This window comes from Carassius carassius, chromosome 7 (assembly GCF_963082965.1).
Source record: "Carassius carassius chromosome 7, fCarCar2.1, whole genome shotgun sequence".
NCBI lineage: Eukaryota > Metazoa > Chordata > Actinopteri > Cypriniformes > Cyprinidae > Carassius > Carassius carassius.
Genome location: NC_081761.1, coordinates 21,348,814 through 21,367,985, shown reverse-complemented (window position 1 = coordinate 21,367,985; position 19,172 = coordinate 21,348,814). Strand labels below are relative to the sequence as shown.

The following is a 19,172-nucleotide window of genomic DNA, read 5'->3' as shown; positions in this document are numbered from 1 at the left end:
AGGAAAACAGGAAACTGGTGTTTTTGCGTAGCTTGAGTTATGACACCAAGCGTCAGTGGCTGCATCAAATTTCATTCTCTTCTGAAGGACCTTCGTGGAAATGGCATGATTAATCCATCAGGGGACGTGGCTATGCAAGGTGTATGCATGGCAGGGGGAATTAAATTACAGGGCTGTTGCAGGGACCATCCCAGCACAGTACATTTGAAAGCATGGCAGCTTTAGCTGATGGATGTCCATGGTCTTAATAGGCTGCTGGTGTGTGAATTGAGGCATTGACTCCCTCCCACTCTACGTCCTGTACATTGGTGTTAAGGGTGACACAGGGGATAAGAGAAAGTAAAACATGAATTTGAGTGGATAGGTATGTAGATAGGTAGAATCATGTCCATGAGGGCTTATAAGCATATGATGATATATGATTTTAAATTACATACACATTGTTGTCTCTCTCTATACAGTACAGTCTTTAGTTGAACATATTGATTGGAGTTGTGCAAAGGCATCGGATGTACATTATAACAAATGTTCTCTTTGCATTATAATAGAGGAGTGACAAATGTGCACGATCGATGAACAGAAGGTCAGGGAATGGACTCTGGCCGCAGCTCTAATAGAGAAGTCAATGAGGAACTGCTGTAATCACTGTAGTGAATTCAATAAAGGAATGTGGAACTGAGGGAAGCAGGCAATTACTGCCAATTACTTAAAAGTAACTAGAAAACATCAGTGTTAAATTCCTCTTGAAATGCATGAAATTACTTTTAACGGAGCCATTCATTCAACAGCAACAGTTTTATTGTGGAGATATGTTGGTAAATGCAAAGTTGTAACACGAGAAAAGAGAACAGCCAATGATTGTCTGACAGTTTTCAGCAAATGTGAGAAATCACCATCAGCATTAAAAGCAGAAGTGAACTCTTAAACCATGCATATATGAAATCATTTAGAGTGGCCCTTTAAAAATGTTATTGTAAAATAATTGTTAAAATATTGGCAGATAACACTGTGTGTATAGGCTACTATAGGATTGTCTGACTGACCGGAGGACTACACTTCTTGTGAAATGTGTTTTGAAATGTCACTAAGCCCAAGTGGCAGGCTGTAAGTCTCAATGAAATCGGGTACGTAAGTGGCTCCTGCTGTAACAGGGATATCATGATGCCTCTGAGAAGTGCATTTTGATAATTGAGATGAATGTCTCTGTGCCTCAAGAGACACCATAAGTGTTTATTCTGAGATTAGCGGTTGTAAATGTTGAGAACCCTTACCAACCATAGGACCTGAAGTCATGAGCACTTTTGGGTATTTGCAAATAACAAATAGTCGTTGACATTTCAGTTTAATTATTTTCACTTCCTAAATCCTTCACAATAGATGGCAGTATAAGCTTTATATACTGTCTCTTTGAATGCTCTACCTCATAATATAACAAAAAAAGTGGAAAATTCTTCTTCATTAAGCAGCAAGTAACCTGTTTTTCTTCTTCACCCCATTACTTAAAAAAGTGTTGCAAACGCACAGTAAGTTGGTTTATTCTCTTTCTCAGTGTTGACCAGTCATATACTCGTAATGTCCATAAGGGGATGATGTATAATCGCTTTAATCATTTCTTATTCAAATTTTCACCGTGCTTTCTAAGGCATATCAATTTTGTTAATACCATGTAATTAAAATATGTCAGTGCACTACAACGCTCTGGCTGTATTAATGACCGTGAAAATTGTTTTAATTAAATAGCCAATTATATTAAAGCCCCAACCATGAGAATTGACATTTAAATGAGCTTTATTTAAATTGCTTTCAATATTGTTTCATCAGAATTTCTCACGCGGCGAATTAATCACTTGCCCATGTGCATGTAAAAAGCGCTATTAACTATTGAAGTGCTGTTATTGTTCATTTCATTTCAAGCATGGATTCATACAATATATGGCTGTCCTGCCATAAACTTTGTAACCTTTCCAAGTTGCATAACATAACCAACATAACAGACAACGGCTTAAAAAACACGCTCACCGTGTAGTCTGTTGTTCTATTTGTTTATCTTTACTGTGAATATTATAAAGGGTACCTTGTAAACCTTGCTCAACATAGCATGAGTTCTTGTGAAGTTGATGTTTCAGATCTACCTGCTCTGAAAGAAAGGAACGCACGTGCGCGCTCTTCCAAACTCTTTTGTTTCTTGGCTCCTCCTCCGGACCACAATGTGACAGATTCCACTTGTCCGAGCCCGAGCGCAGCTCCTCACTTATTCCCACTGTCACTATCACGCTTTGATCGATGTCGTGACGCACAGACAGCATCTCGTTCCCCCCCGTGCCAGGCTGATTTTACTTAGCGAGTTGTTTTTGTCGTTGTTTTCTTAATTCTCCCGTGATCCGTTACTTTTGTCCGAACACTTTCAAGACATTTATTTAGTGCTGAACATGGCCACACCGGCTGCTCTGCTGCCCGCGACACCAATGGCCCACGCGCCTCCGATGTCGGTCCCCGCGGCAGTCAACTCCTCGACCCCGGCGACCCTCTCGCCCTCACTGTCCGTCACCCCATCCGGACCGAGCCTCTTCAGATCGGAACTGCTCTCCTCCGCGAGCCCGGGCATCCCCATCGGAAGTCTCCCGCACAAACCCGTGTATTCCACTCCTTCTCCGGTGGAAAACACCCCTCAAAACAACGAGTGTAAGATGGTCGAGGTCCGAGGCGCAAAGCTCGCGTCTTTCACTGTCAACGGCAACGAGCTCATCTGCCTCCCGCAGGCGTTTGACCTGTTTCTCAAGCACCTGGTCGGTGGACTGCACACCGTGTACACTAAACTCAAACGTCTGGAGATAACGCCTGTGGTGTGCAACGTGGAGCAGGTTCGCGTCCTCCGTGGACTCGGCGCGATTCAGCCCGGAGTCAATCGCTGCAAACTTATATCGAGAAAAGACTTCGAGGCTCTGTATATCGACTGTACCAATGCAAGGTAAATATAGCCTTCTCAGAGCTACGCGGGATGAGTTGGCATCTTTTCTATACTGTAAACATACTCTGAAAAGTTTTTAAAAGTTGCACTAAAGTAAAAATAGTTTAAGTGCTTGGCACACTGCACTATGCAGCTTTATTGAGCTCCAATCAGCACTGTATTTTGCGCAGACAAACTGTTTATTCTTTGCTGAGCACTGCACATTTATCTGCTTATGATCCAGTTTGAACAGTTTGACCTTTGATAATCGTGCACATATCAGGTTACTTTTATGCTGAAATGTGTTGAATATACAGTAGGCTACATCACACTTACCTTTTGGGCAGAACAGGTGTCTTTCACCATCAGTCAGGCAGTCAGAATTGGACTGAATGTAGCTGTTTGATTCTTTCTAAAACATATCAGGTGAGAACAAAAACTTTTGGAGATAAATATGGAAAAGTGAGAGGGAGAGAGATCTTATCAGTTTATTATATAAATATTTAATGGGACTAGTCCTCTTTTGTTACTAATGTCAACTCACAGGTTAATCGGCAGTTGTCTCATATCAGATGCACCTCAAGTATCACTTCTAGGAGTCATATAATGTCTTTCGTTTTTTTATGACGCATGCAGTTTTCATTTGAATACTAGAATGAATTTGCAGTGACTCACAACGGGGCATAATTATACACGTGGTCAGAACTGTTAATCCCTTTGATCTTTTATTTAAAAAAAAAAAAATCACAAAAAAAAATCTAACCTTTCATTGGAGAATAAGAATTTAAAATGGGGGAAAATATCATTATGAATTAAATGTTGTTTTCTCGAATACACATTGGCCACAATTACTGGAAACCAATATAAATTCTTATGAGTAAAATATATGTGAAATATATTCCCATTTACATTTACATTTAATCATTTAGCAGACACTTTTATCCAAAGCGACTTACAAATGAAAACAATAGAAGCAATCGGACCAACGAAAGAACAACAACAGTGTACAAGTGCCAAGTCTCAGTTAGTCTAGCGCAGTACAAATAGTTTTTTTTAAAGAATAGAATAGAATAGAAAGGAAAAGGTAAGTGCTAGTATTAGTTGGCCAAGTGCTGGTGAAAAAATGTGTCTTTAGATTTTTTTTTTTTTGAAAATGAGTAAAGACTCAGCTGTTAGAATTGAGATTGGAAGGTCACTCCATCAGATAGGCACAGTCCAGGAAAAGGTCCATGAGAGTGATTTTGAACCCCTTTGGGATGGCACCACAAGGCACCATTTACTTGCAGAATGCAAGTTTCTGGAGGGCTCATAAGTTTGAACTAGTTAGTTTAGGTATAGGTGCAGCGCCAGTAGTCGTGTTGTAGGCAAGCATCAGTACCTTGAATTTGATACATGCGGCTACCATTCATATTCACAAATTTGAGCAGACCAGGATGATTATGAACATGAAATTATCCAGCCATGGCTTTCTGTTTCACAGGAAGTATAAGTAGGAGGGAAAACAAAGGCCAAATTCCAAATTAATCACCCATCACAATTAGAAAAAACAAAAATATATTTCTGATGTGCAGCAAAAGAAAATTGAGCTTCACAAATTAGAAAGTGGCTTAAAGAAAAGAGCTAGAGCAGTGAAAATTCCCATTTCCACCACCAGGGCAATAATTAAAAATTTCCAATCAACAGAAAATGTTATAAATCTGCCTGGAAGAGGACGTGTGTCTATATCGTCCTAATGCACGTTGAGGAGGAGAGTTTGAGAGAGAGAGAGTCGTCTTCAAGGATCACAGCTGGAGAATTGCAGAAAGTTGTTGAGTTTCAGGGTCAGAAAACCATTTTAAAAATTAGCAAACAGCGCCTACATCACCACATGTTGTTTGGGAGGGCTTCAAGAAAAGAAATAAAGAAAATAAAATGCTTTAACCAAAAAACTATCTCCAGCACATTAGTAGTCAGACACGAATGGAACTTCAAGCCAGACTGGGACTGGCTTCTATGGTTAGATGTAACAAAAAAATGCTTTTTTAGCAGCAAACACTCAAGATGGGTTTGGTGAACACAGGGATAAAAAGTACCCCATGTGTACAATAAAATATATTGCTATATTTTTAATGTTGTCGCCCTATTTTTATGCTGGAGGTCCTGGACATCTTGTTTAGATACATGGCATCATTGATTCTATCAAATACAGATTAACAGGTAAAAAAAATCTAAAAGTTACTGACTCTGTTAGAAATCTTATAATGGGCCATGTTTGGATCTTCCAACCGGACAATAATCTAAATACAAACCTTAAAAACAACACAAAAATGGTTCACTGAGCACAACAATGCAGATTTAATTCCATATCCTTCTTTGATTATGTTTATCAAGGGTACCAAGAATTCTGATCACGTGTGTATGTAAGCACATGTAGTTACTGAATGTTATTATCAGTTCAGATTACTGGTTATAAAAGCTCTACATTCTGTTGAGCTGTCACTGTTGCCTATAGTTTTCTGCTGACATTGTTGCTATCAAAGTTTGTGCGCTTAGAAAACAACAACCTTTATTAGCCTATTAATAAAGCAAATTTATCTGACATTTAGAGTGATGGAAAACATACTGATGCATCTGTGCGTGAGTGCACTTAAAGAGTAGGGATAGAAGTATCGATACTCAAATAAAAAAATACAGTTACTCAGCCTTTTTTCACTGATTTTGTTTACCGTTTAACTAGAAATGTAATGCGTAGGCCTATAATATGTATTGAATTGGACAAATAGACTATGTTAGGGGATAACTGGAATAGAACTATTTTCCTGCTCATCCAAATACAAGCAAATTCTGCTAAGTATCATATCATAATTGCCATTGTGATCAGCTTAAGTTTATGATGCTTTTTGGAAATGCAGCCCAGAGCAATGTTTATCAGAGAACAAAAAATAAATAAATAAAAAATAATATGGATCCATTAGATTGTTATTTCACAGTTTTTTCGTAGGCTACACTTGTTTATCAGTTAAAGAGAACTAAGTGAGCCTTGTTTGAAAGAACAGTACAGCTTCGCTTATCTAAACCTTGGTGTCTGTTAACAAATTTATGACCCCAGCTCATAGCTGCTTGCTTATTAAAGAGCACATTTCGGCAGCCATTGGCACTGGCGAGGAGATGTTAAGCGCTTGTGACACAAGTTACTGGAACGAGATTAGAATCTGATTCCTGCCTGAGCGCTCGCTCCCCGGCGGTGTCTAATATAGAAATTGATTCTCTGCAGAAATTAATTAATTTTTCATATTGCCCAGAGCAGCAGATTTAAAAGGGTGCTCTCTAACAGTCCTCCCGCCCTTTTTGCCTCCACTTTGAATTATATCCTAATCGTATTAATACTTTTAATGCCTCAGGATTAATCAGGAAATTTACAAATGTGTTTTGAAATTTGTATCACTCCTGGCCTATAATTTGCTATTTGTTTCTCACTGGTCGTGAAAATGCATCTGACCAACTCTAGCTCAAAACCGCCAAACTTAAATGTTTCTATTTCTGTATAATGACTATTTAATTGATGTCTGGCATCCTAATGTTTTTAATTTGGCAGAGCTGAATGGAGATCAGATAGCAAGGGCAGACAGCGTGGGCTAAACTCTTGGACCTCTGTCCCTTGAGTTCTCTAAAGACATAACTGAGAAGGTTAAACTGAGAGACTGAGGCCAATGCAATACTTTACCCGAATTGGTGGCTAATTTCATTCATATATTATTTTTTTTTACTGTTTACTTCATCATTATTTTTTTAATCATATGAAATTGCCACCTCGTGAAATAGTTTTGTCATAGATTTTCTTGGCCTGAGTGCAAAGGGTGGCTCAGAAATGATTCATACTGAGTCAAAGTTTGGCACTTTGACTCATCATGACCGGATAAAGAGATTCTGATCAACTGGCACGTTATTGTTTCTTTAAATAGGTTTTATAAAACAACACAAGTTAACAGTAGAAGAAAATAAACAGCAAAACCACCCATCCACCCCATGCTGTGAGACACAAATAACTTTCTGTGTCCTTTCTTGAGCTACGTTGCTGTTATTCATCAAATCAGTCTACTTCCTCAGCGCTCGTCTTTGCTGAAAAGATATGTCTTCTCTGACCGTCATCTAATCCATGAGCTTTTTCTGGCAGACAGAAAAAAATGCCCTATAGGTGCTGACTTGGTCTGTCTGTTTTACAGAGTCATTCATCACTCCGAGCATTTCCTTTTATGACTAAATTCTAACGGTAAATGTTTTGAAGCAACAAAACGCATCTTGGATCAGCATAAAAAATAATTGTTGATTTACTGCAGCACTTCACAATGCTCAACAGACTTTGTAATCGGTTTCTGTTGCACACAATGTTTTCCATTATTTAAAGGCTGATTCACTAGCATGGAAGTTTTGAATGTCCATAAAAGGCATCTGGCTCGGCGTGTTTTTGTTTTTGCTCGTAAGAGTAAAAAAAAAAAGCCTATGTCTTCTCTTACAGTTAGCCTGCACTTAGTCAGCCTTTATTTACTGAATTATTTATTTTCATAGAATTACATTCACTTCCAGAAAGTCTTAAATGGACGTGATGTATCCTTTGTGTTGTAACCTTTCTCTCAGAAACTCTCCATCTGTGAAGTGGAGCTTATTGAAGCCTGTGTGTTCATCAGTGTGTGCGTTTGTGAGAAAGTGAGATGACAGTCGTAGCTTAGTGCAAACCTTTTGCGAATACTCTGCAAAAATGTATTTGTGTCTTTTTCCTGTCTCAGAGTTCAAGTTGTGTGAATGCTCGGTGTGAGAGGATTGTGTCAGTGTGTGTTCTCTTTCTCTGATCTCCAAATGGGAGACATTTTAAAGGCCACGGATTAAAGCTCGAAACAAATACCCATAGCAGAAGTGCCGGCACCCTAGACAGCAAATTATAAACAGACAATTAATTGATGTCAGTGTGATTGCTTTCATTTAAAAATTCCCCTTATCTTGTACTTGCCCGCTGTTTTTCCTTCTGTCTCCTGCACACGTACTGTACACAAATGCACTTACCTCAAACAGACGTCTCTGTCTTCCCTTGACCTTCAGGTCCTTTGCAGCAGTAATACGAGCCTCTATCAGTCAGCAAGGTTTGATTCGGCCCTTCCACAGTGTGTCAAGTAGGAGTGAGGGATTAGTGGAAGGAAAATAGAAGAGTGTGTGAATGTGTGACACAGAACCAGATCTGTAATTCATCCACACTATTTTTTTTTGCTCTCGTATTATCACGAAAGGTTTCAATTGTCACGCTTTCAAGGCTGCAGTATATTTTTAATCCTCTAATATCAATCATTACATACATCTGTGGAGTTTATGGTCGGCTGCTGTACATGTGTGGTTGAAATAGATACCCTTTGTGTGTGTGTGTGTGTGTGTGTTCAGATCTCTCAAAGCTTTAGTGACTCTATTGGAAACCGCCGATGCAGCTGCTCAGACAGCTGATAGCTTTGTAGTGGCATGCTGCGTATCATAAAAGAAATGTGTTAGCGAACTAGGGCTTAAAATACTGTTGATGTCTTTATGGGGCTATTGTGTTTGCAAGTGTCCATCTGCTGTTGTGGGTGCAAGTGTAACTGTGTGTACTCGGAGATGAGGTGGATTGATGAGAGTTTGGAAAATATCACCTTACATGCAGTGTGTGGGTTCCTTTGTGTGTGTGGTGTTTGTTTAGAGATGCAGTCAAACAGAACATGGCTAATTACATGTTTATTGAAATGCACATTGTGTACTTCTAAGAATTGGTCACAAAGTAAATCGCTTAGATAACATTTGCCAAGGACATAAATGTAAAAAAAATAAAAAATAAAAATAATATATATATATATATATATATATATATATATATATATATATATATATATATATATATATATATATATATATATTTTTTTTTTTTTTTTTTTTTTTTTACATTTATGTTAACATTTATATATATATATATATATATATATATATATATATATATATATATATATATATATATATAAGAGAGCTATAAAGATAATATAGATAATATAAACCTTTAAATCTAAAGATTTTGTTTACATGTGTCAACAAATGTGTTCTTATTATACCAATTAAAAAATTATAATTAATTTATTAAAATTAAAAATTAATAAAGTGAATAGAAATAAATGAACATATTTTCCATGGACATTATATATATACATACATGATATTTGTTGGTCATTTCACATGACTTTGATTTGACATAAACGTTTTTCAGAGATAAACAAGCAGTGAAGTGAAAAAAAGAAGAAAAAAAAGAAAAAAATTATCTCTCTCCCTCTATGTAAGTTATTATTATTTAGTAATCGAACATTTACTTATAGCTATTTATTAACCAATAATATAATAATAATTATTAATATTATTAATTATAATAACATGCCAGACTAATTAAACATGTTTTTTTCAATATTAATTTGATATTAATAAAAATAAATAAAGTCAAAAATATGTTCATCACAGAAGATATGTAAAATGTGAAGAGGTATAAGAGGCATAATTTTTGAAAAATAACTTTTCACTTTATTTCATCCACAGACAATCTTATATGCGATACATATTTGAGATCTAAAGAGATGATGATTAAATCTAACAGTCTGGATATCTCTTTTATGTTGAACTGAGGTTTAGAGTTTATCTTGAAGTGGTTGTGGTCTGGTATTGAATGGATGAGTTACATTCATATCAGCATAAAGCACCTCTTTATTGGGCATAAAGTTCATCATGGGGTTTCAGCACTTTGTTCATTATTGTTCTTGATCTGTTTGATCTGTGGGAAACTCCAGCTGCTGTTTATCACACACACACACACACACACACACACACACACACACACACACACACACACACACACACACACACAGACTTCATAGAGTAGGTGTGCACCCATTCATGTTGGTCTTTAGGACATAACGTTGCTTAGTTCTTGTTTTTTTTCTCTCTCTCTTTTTGCTGAGCTGGTGAAACACACTGTAAAACGAATGGATTACTCTGATAACAGCTGTTCTCACAATGTTGCGCACAAGTTAAATATGATGTCTGTGGATGCAAGGGGCCTTAATCATAAAACACAAGCAGAACAGATCTCTGTGTAAATCGTAAGTAAAGCCGTTTGTACACAAATTGTACCAAGGGGTTTATCCTTAATTGACAAAATTCTCATTCGGTGCTCAAAAAGACAGTTTTTTGGATCCATTAGCTGTTTGCATATGATGTGTTTTAGCATCTGATAGTTCTCTGGTGTACTCAGTGTAATGGTGGTGTAAGCAATGCTCTGAAAGTTCCCCTGGTGTTTACAGAATGTTACAGAGCTAATGAAACACAGGGGGACATTAGAGATAGAGTAAACATGTCTTTTCAAATGGAGTGTGTGTTTGTGTACGGGCGTGGAGGGCAGAGGAAAGAATGTGTATGTGTGTGTGTGTGTGTGTGTGTGTGTGTGTGTGTGTGTGCGCACTGGCACTGGCGGCCTCTGTGGGAAGGCGAGCCAGCATGGAAGAGAGGAGGACGTCAGGGGGAGATTTTAATTAAAGTATGAAATGAGAGGTCACGCGCTCTGACCCCCCCTCCACTCACTACACACACAAGGACATGCTATCTCTTTCATACTTTCTCCGTTTCTCTCTCTCTTATACACACGCTAGCAGTCTCCTCTCTCTCTCTCTCAGCTTGATGAGTTTTCCATGAAAGGGTTTTTCATTAATTCCACCTCAGGGAGTCTCTCTTCCGGCTCCCTCTGAAGCACATGGAAATCTAAAGTGTGTGTGTGTGTGTGTGTTTCTGTTTGTACGTGGCCACCGTGATGTTTTGACTCGGTCTGATTATTAACACACTGTTCTGGCTGTTTGATCATGAAGTCTCACACACAGACACACATGGTGGATGATCTCGTTGATGAGAGAGGATGATGGACAGGACAGAAATGGTTCGTTAGTTTCCTGTGATTGCTTCATAATGGGACATTTTAAACATTGAATTACAGGAGGTTTAGGATGATTTAATGCTGAAAAACACCTGGATACGGAATAACAGGAAGTGATAGAAACACTGTGAGCTTCAGTTTATTCTTTAGAATGCTGCTCTACTTTTTCTTCATATTTAATCAGGATAGGCTCATTGTTAATAATGTGCCTCTGCCTGCATTCTTGTAAAACCAATATAACAAAACAAAAACATACCTATGTGTATATGCAATTCATTGCAATTTCCCCTACTTAAAAATAAACACTCGTGGCAGTAAAACCACAACTTTTTTTATATTTCCTTTTACACAATTTAATATTACAGGGGTAGATTATAATTTAATAAAGGCTTATTTTCTTGCACAACACTATGTTAATAATAATAATTCCTTACATTTATATAGCGCTTTTCTAAGCACTCAAAGCACTTTACATTGTAAGGGGGTATCTCCTCATCCACCACCAGTGTGCTACAGTATGTGTTATGATCTTAAAACACTTTTACAACAATCTCCATATATTTGGCTTTTCTGATGTAGTAAACTTGCTCGGTAGCTCACCTGGTACAGCATTGCAATAGTGATGTGTAAAGCAAGTCCCGTGTAACACGAGTCACAATAAAAGAGCTCAGACTAGTAGAAGCAAACTAAAATGGCACAGTTGATTCGACATATTCTTTTTCATCTCATGTTTGCTTTTGGAAACACTATCGGTTGGATTTAAAGTAGGGTTTAGTGTCGATTTTTCAAACAGTTCGAGAACAAAATTCTCAATTCTCCTTATAGAAATATATTACGCTTACACATTTTTGAATAAAAAACAAACATACTAAGTGGAGAGATAACATGGTCCCAAGAACACAGAAAAAGTGAGAAAAAGGAAAAGCCAAAATGTTACTTATGTTGCTAGAATGTTACAGGAAGTTCTGCCACAACAGACAGCCAACTATAAACTGTCTCTGCATTTAGCTCATTAAATATACATATACGTTTTAATGAGGTAGTCTCTGATATTCAGTAGTTCAATACTCAACATGTGACATAAGTATAATGGAAACTCTGCAGGTTTCTGTCCTTCCATTGTCCCTCCAAGTCCAGGTAACTAAAAAAAAAATGAATCAAGTGGATTGATCCAAGTCTTGTGAGGAGATAAGAAAAGGCACAAGAACAAGCAAGGTTTATCCTAGCATGTGACGCACATGTGACAGAAACAGAAGGGACAGGGAGAGATACCTCTTAGGTTTTTATGAAAAATACCTTAATTTGTGTTTTGAAATTTAAGCAAAGTCCTACGGGTTTGGAATGACATGTAAATCGTAAAAATTATTTTTTTATTTTTTGGTGAGTGATCTCTTTAATAATGAAGAAACATTATTATTATTCTAGTATGTTTCAGAAAAGATCAAATTAGAGCAGATTCACGGTAGGGACCTTTCCACTGCTGGACAAGCACGTATTAAAAAAAGTTGCATGCTTCAGGCATACTGTATTTCTCCACTGATTTCGAATCTACAGTGTGAAATCTCATGGTTACCCCAAGGATTAATTACTAACCCAGGTTAAAGTATTAACAGTGTGTTAACAATTAGTATGAAAAGCCCACACATGTCGTATTAGTTCAGCCTCTGGAAACACTTGCCAAACTTTTATTCTCCACATGAGATTCTCACATTGATTTTTTAAAGTGACATTAAAGCGATGATCATGATTATAGAGTTGGTCAAAATACTGATTCCCCTTTGTTTATAAATACAACATGACATGAAATACGCCAGAGCTTATCCACAAGTCTTACATTTATCTTTGGGAACACACATTAAGATATTTTTATGTTCTTGTTATTTTTGTCTATCATTTGAAAACCCATGCAACTAAAATGTTCATGCATTAAAAATGACAAAAAAATAAATAAACTATATGAGTCAAGTGTTTTTTCGCAAGTCATAACATTTTCAAAAGCATTCATCAAGCCACATGTGTTGAGAGCATTAAATATGGTAAACACAGTGTTTGACACATCAGAACACCAACTGGATTATATTATGTATGATTATTATATTATACTGTATATGATTATAAATGATTCAGTTTGCTTTTTGATGTGTGATAGCTTTGGTTTAGTGGATTTTTAATGGATGGAGAAAAATAAAAAGAGACTATTAAAAATATCTTATTTGTGTTCCAAAAATGAACAGAAGTCTTATGAGTGTAGAATGACATGAGGCTCAGTAAATTATAATAGAATTTTCATTACTGGGTTAAATGCCATTTTAGAACAGCAGCAAATAAAATGAATTTAATAAAAACATGTTAACAGCTCTAGCTGATTTGTAGTTAGAAGTTGTAAATGCTTTACTTTTTTCCTACCAGCATCAGACTGTCATTAAATATATATTAAAAACAACAACAACAACATTAGATGACATTTCCATGGTTAATCTCAATGTTATCAAAGAAATTGTCATTCTTTGCTATAGATCTACTGTAAGAAGTGAGAGTCTGAAAAGTGTTACAAAGCTTCACGATTAAGCAGTTTCACCCCTCTGGCTTTGAAACTAATGAGATTCTTCAGTCAAAAATGTCAAAAACTAATTGAGATGTCCAGACCTATATTGCTGTATCTAGGTTTGACAATCACTGCTATGTTTAGAACCAATCAAAAATCAAGAAGCAACGCATTTTGTTTGTGATGTATCTGGGAAACGTGGTGTGTAGAATGCAGATGTTTGTGAAGTGCATTGGTGGGAAGTAGACTCATTGTATTAAACTCAATGGGTTAGGTGTCCAGGAGAGAGAGGGGACAAGTCAGAGAGAAGGAAATAAGATGGACAATGCATGAACTGGAACTGAAATATAATGAATAAAAACAATACAGACAAATTGTAAGAATTAAAATAATAAAAACATCTAAATTACTAAAATTTTTACTAAAATTGAAATGAAAATGGAACATATTAAAAAAAATCTCAGTGATACCAACCCAACACTAAATCTTCTTTGCCATGACAATTTAAAATAATAAAATAATAAGATCAACATTTTATAAGATAATTATTTGCTGTGTTTACTTACACTGAAGTGCATGCATATTTGTAACCGAAGAAAAGTCTTTATATTTTTTGTGGGAATCAGCTTTATGCCACAAATGCTGTTGAATGAGCTTAACTTGTACTGAACTCAGAATATTCTGTGCTGGCAAAAAGGAAGTATCCATTTGTGGGAAAACTCCGTTTAACAAGCCATGTGTAAACAAAGTGCATGGGAATGCAAAAAGAAAGTGAACACCACTATGATGCCATAAACTTTTTTCTCTCTCTTCTCGCTCACTTTTTCTGTCTTCTTAGAGGTAGCGCTTCTTTAACTAGAACAGGATAATGCAGCAGTAACACATAAGGGGTTTTGCCTAAAGCTTTCTTCACGCCTGTGACCTGATTAGTGTAGAGAGGACAGAGGAGGAAGTTTTGCATCTCCCGAAAATGTGGAGAACAGACGAAAATAGAGATAGAGAGATCACAGTGCAACACATTGCTAAAAAAAAAGAGACAGAATGGATACTAAGGAACGAGGAAAAGATTAACCTGTGTAATGGTTGTGTCGATTTCACCTCATCTTTTTACACAACTCTTCTTACTGTGGGTCAAAAGAAAGTGGCAGTGCTTTTAAACAGTCCCCGTGAGAAGGTAAAGTTAACACACACACTGACACACGCGGCCCATATCTGCCAAAAGCTACAGAGAGAGAGAAAAGCAAGTGATTTATATGCCAGCATGTGAAAATAAATATTTTTGTTGTGGACTTTTATTGTATGAAGGACAAAAGGAGGAGAGGAGAGGAAGTGGGATGTTAAATGACCTACACATGCACAAGACACGACTTAGATTATGTCCTATATAGAGGTGAGTACACAGCTGAGCTATTGTCCCTATAAATGGCAGGTGTTACTGGCTTTTATTACTCTTGTTCCAGACCACAATGTTGTTCTGTGATGGAAAAACACTCATTCAGAACTCCAATAAATGTATTATGCTAATCTAGTGCTATGGTTCTTGCTTTTCAGTGTTATACATGACTGAAATTACAATTTCTTCATATTTGCTTTTTTAAAAATAGCTTTCTACTAATTGTTCCGTGTAACTTTTGAGAGAGAAGGAACTTAGCGTGTTCATTCAAATGAATATTTGGCCTCTCTGCTATCTTTTTTTATTTTTTTGGAAATATGCTCTTTTATCTCTGCTTGGTAAATCCTAAAGTTCTTTAAGCATTAACATGAAGGAAATACTGGCTTATATAGGTCTTAAAATTCCTCTAGTAATCCAGAGTAGCAGCTTTATAACCCTCCCTCGGATGATAGGATGTCACCTGTCAGGTCCCTGTTGGCTTCTTCTGTAATGAGAGACAATAATAACAGCAAATTAAAGAGCTGCAAGAACCTGAACGGGAGAAATAGACTTTTACAATTAACCTTTTAACATCTGCCAGAGATGAGATTGAATTGTTCCCTGGTTACAGTATGATCAAACTGACCTGTGAACTTACAGAACTGAACTGATGCAATGCATTGCAGTTTTTCAAATAGAGAAAAAAGTAGTTTAATTATTCATTTGGTTCATAAGATGTACATTTTATTGTTTTGTTAATAAAATACTTGCCTTCTCTCTTTTCCCAAGCTTTGTTTTGTTACTTGCCTCCTTCCACAAATATGATGTACTTTTATATCATTAGGGTCTAACCCGATCTTATGAAAGGGCATATAAATAGTATGCCAAATAAAAATGAAAACTTGTGGTACTGATACACAAAAATGGACTTTGGCGTGCATATGTTGTGGGGTAGATGCGTATCATATGTACAGTACACGAAACCTGCGTATCATATGAACGGCAACAATTTTTTTTATCATATGCATTTCTTATCATATGCATATTCGTTATCCTTTCCTATCAAAATGCATGCTACGGATGCGAAAACACAGAAAATTTGATCTGATCCAGGGAAATGTCTGTGGGTGATTTACTAACAATGAGCAAATAAAAAAACAGACGCAACATCTCATTTACATATGACCAATGCAAAATTAGTGTAGTTGCAAATAAACAATAAAGAAATAAAGAAGCCACAGTACCTTGAAAAAAACCTTAGGCCAAGAAATTAAGGTTTGCTAGAAGCTTTGATAGACTTGGTATTGCGTGACCCCTAGAGGGTTCCAAGTCGTTTTCTATTCCCGGAAGCAAATAAAAAATAACATGGCTTGATAAACAGTATGTTTGTATAATGTGTTTATGGGCGGTCGCGCAGTTAGTGGACACTTGCGAAAGCCCGAAATTGCTTTCCTATGCAGAGTGTTTTTTTAAGTTTCACTTTCGCTTTCTATATACCTAATCCATCTTCTGTGCAGTGCCATTGTCAGTATGCCATGGTAGACGCACATAAGAGCATGCTCTCTCCGCCGGAACTGTCTTGCATCACTTCTTAGTCTTCGCAAAATCGTTGTTACAACATCGGATGACATTGTCTCATTTGATGGTCATAAGTGTCTTCATATTGCGTTTGTAGCTGATAAAAGAAAATCAGTAAAATAATAACGATTGCACTACGAAAAATCTCCATGATTAGCCCGGTTTCGAACCTCCTGCTTTTCCCTGCTTAAGAATTTCTGTCCAATGAATGGATGTCCTTAGCACACGTGTTGTTTTGTTTACAATTTCTGGTTCACTTGCAAAAAGGGAAGTGTGAAAGCAAACTGCACCAAAAGAAAAAAAGCAACATTGTATTTGGTCTGGACCAAAGTAAGCAAATTAGCGGACTTTCCTGGTGTATGTACACATGCTTTTTTTGGCTGTTAAATAATAGCGCAAATGCCAGTGATTTGACGAGCGCAAATGTTCATATTCAATAAGGTCAAGCGCAAAAATAACTGTGTCCATGCCTTTTCAGTGCTATTTAATCTCTGCAGGTCTTTAGTGAAACTTGACAGTACAATTTTAGTGCCAAAAAGATGGTTTGTGGTTAGAGAGTTTGACTCCTAACCTTAGGGTTGTGGGTTTGTATCTCGGGTCGGCAATACCACGACTTAGGTGCCCTTGAGCAAGGCATTGAACCCCCAACTGCTCCCCAGGTGCTGCAGCATAAATGGCTGCCCACTGCTCTGGGTGTGTGTTCACGGTTTGTGTTTGTTCACTGCTCTTGTGTGTGCACTTTGGATGGGTTAAATGCAGAGCACGAATTCTGAGTATGGGTCAACATACTTGGCTGAATGTCACTTTCACTTTCACTTTTTTGCGCTGACGTAAGTTGTTAGTAGAACTGGCCCATATTGTTTAACTGATATTCAATTCACTGTTGCCAAAATTACTGTTAGTTATCAAACTTAAAATGGCTAATTCTTCTTCTTTTTTCGTATTTATATAGCATTTTTTAATTTTATTTATATATCTAAATACAACAAATTTTGCCCAAAGTGCTTGACAAGGTACACATAGAAAATAGCATCATCAACATTAAAAGAATAGTACAGTTAAAAATAATGTTACAGAATAATACAGTCCTAAAGCAACACTGATTTTAAAATGCCATAGAGGGTAAATTAATTTTTAATTTTGATCTTAAGATATTGTGAGTCGGTGCCGTTCTGATAGCTAGTGGCAGCTTATTGCACAGATTTTGGACCTTAAATACCATGACCAGCATTTTGAACTCAATTCTGTATTTTACAGGTAGCCAATTCAACGAAACAAGGATGGGAGTGATATGTTCCTCTAACTACCTAAAGCATTTACATTTTCCCTGTTTACTAAACCAATTTAGTGTTCCCTAAACTTGTGACACCCACATAGCAGGCCTGTCTTCATTTGGATTCTTTCTAAGTAAACAATATGTTTCCATTTTCCCCATTACATAAATTATTTACAAATGATCTAATAAATAAATGTGTTTAATTTTCTGTCCTTAATGGGAATTCTTCATCAGTAAACGCAAACCAAAATTTGGTGCCAAATTTTACTGACCGACAGAATTTGAGCTAAATAAGAGGGGCCTGTTTTTGTGACGTCACACAGACAGACATCTGAGATCGGCTCGATTTGAGAAAGGGGAAATTATTTAACAAAAAAAAAAAACTGGGTTAATTTTTATAATTATAGTATGGTTTTGTACACACACTGCCAACACACATTTCACTTCAAACTGTTTGTAAATGTGCATGTCGAACCCGATAACCCTATTTAGCCAAAAGATGGCAATCATTTGGAAGTCTCTCAAAACTAGTTGAACTTCAGCTTACCCTGACATGTTTTTAAACGACCGTATAATATCTTAAACAAAAGCAAGACAAGATGGTGTAATGGTTCACTTCATATGGTACATATTTACTAACATACAAGACAAGTCAACAACTACTAAATGACTCTGTTACACTCATCCTTTGCTCATCGTTCATTTCCGCCTGCTTACATGCTGCAGTTCAGCTTAAAACATTTATTCGATTTTTCAGACTGTCTTTTTTGTTCTTTCCCATCAACACATTTGAGAGTATTTTCATGGTTCTCTGATTAATATTTGATATAAAATAATGGATTCTCATAGTTCCTGAAGCTCTGGAGCAATGCACGGTAAATGAAATGTAATTTCATCAGTTGTTTTTATTTGTAATTGTGTATAATCTGTTATTAGTATAATATGAGTTTTTGTTTCTGATGTCAACAGTCTTGTTAAGGCCAGCTGGCTGGCTGAAGTATGTATGAAAATAAAATATTACAGTAACACACAGAATCCTGACTGACTCACTGACTGATCTTGTTGAAGTTTATTGGTGTGGCTGTTTGTGTGTGAATGTGTACGTCTGTTTGAGGAAGCAGTCTGTTTGTGAAATGTTTACAGTACTGCTTTTTTCCATTGCTGTTATTTCCTGTGCATGTGGATATTTGTGTGTGTGCTTGTATGCTTTGGGAACAAGAATGTTAAAATGTGTGTGTGTGTGTTTGGGACAGATGTTAAGTCTCTGTCTGTCTTTTTCTCTCCCCTTCTTTCTTCGTTCCCCTGTGGGGGCCACAACACTTATTTACATTTCATTCATCACATAGAGCCGCAGATTGAAACACAAACAGTGGACTGTTTGGGTTTAGTCTTTCACTGCGATAAGAGCTCTGATTACGCCCCATCATGAAGGAACTTCCTGTTTGAGCCCAGAATAAAGGATGTTTGCTCTTATCCTCTCAGCTGGGCTTTTTTCATCAA

General features: G+C 36.8%; 1 protein-coding gene across 1 annotated transcript in view; it reads left to right on the top strand.

The window, feature by feature from the left end:
* The first annotated feature begins 2,256 nt into the window (after window positions 1–2,256).
* The window catches only part of dachc (dachshund c), a 66,544-nt gene continuing 49,628 nt past the window's right edge, over window positions 2,257–19,172 (top strand). The window contains exon 1 of the mRNA XM_059554167.1: window positions 2,257–2,968. Coding sequence (XP_059410150.1) covers window positions 2,430–2,968 — 539 coding nt within the window. The 5' untranslated portion in view covers window positions 2,257–2,429. The remainder of the gene's footprint in view (window positions 2,969–19,172) is intronic.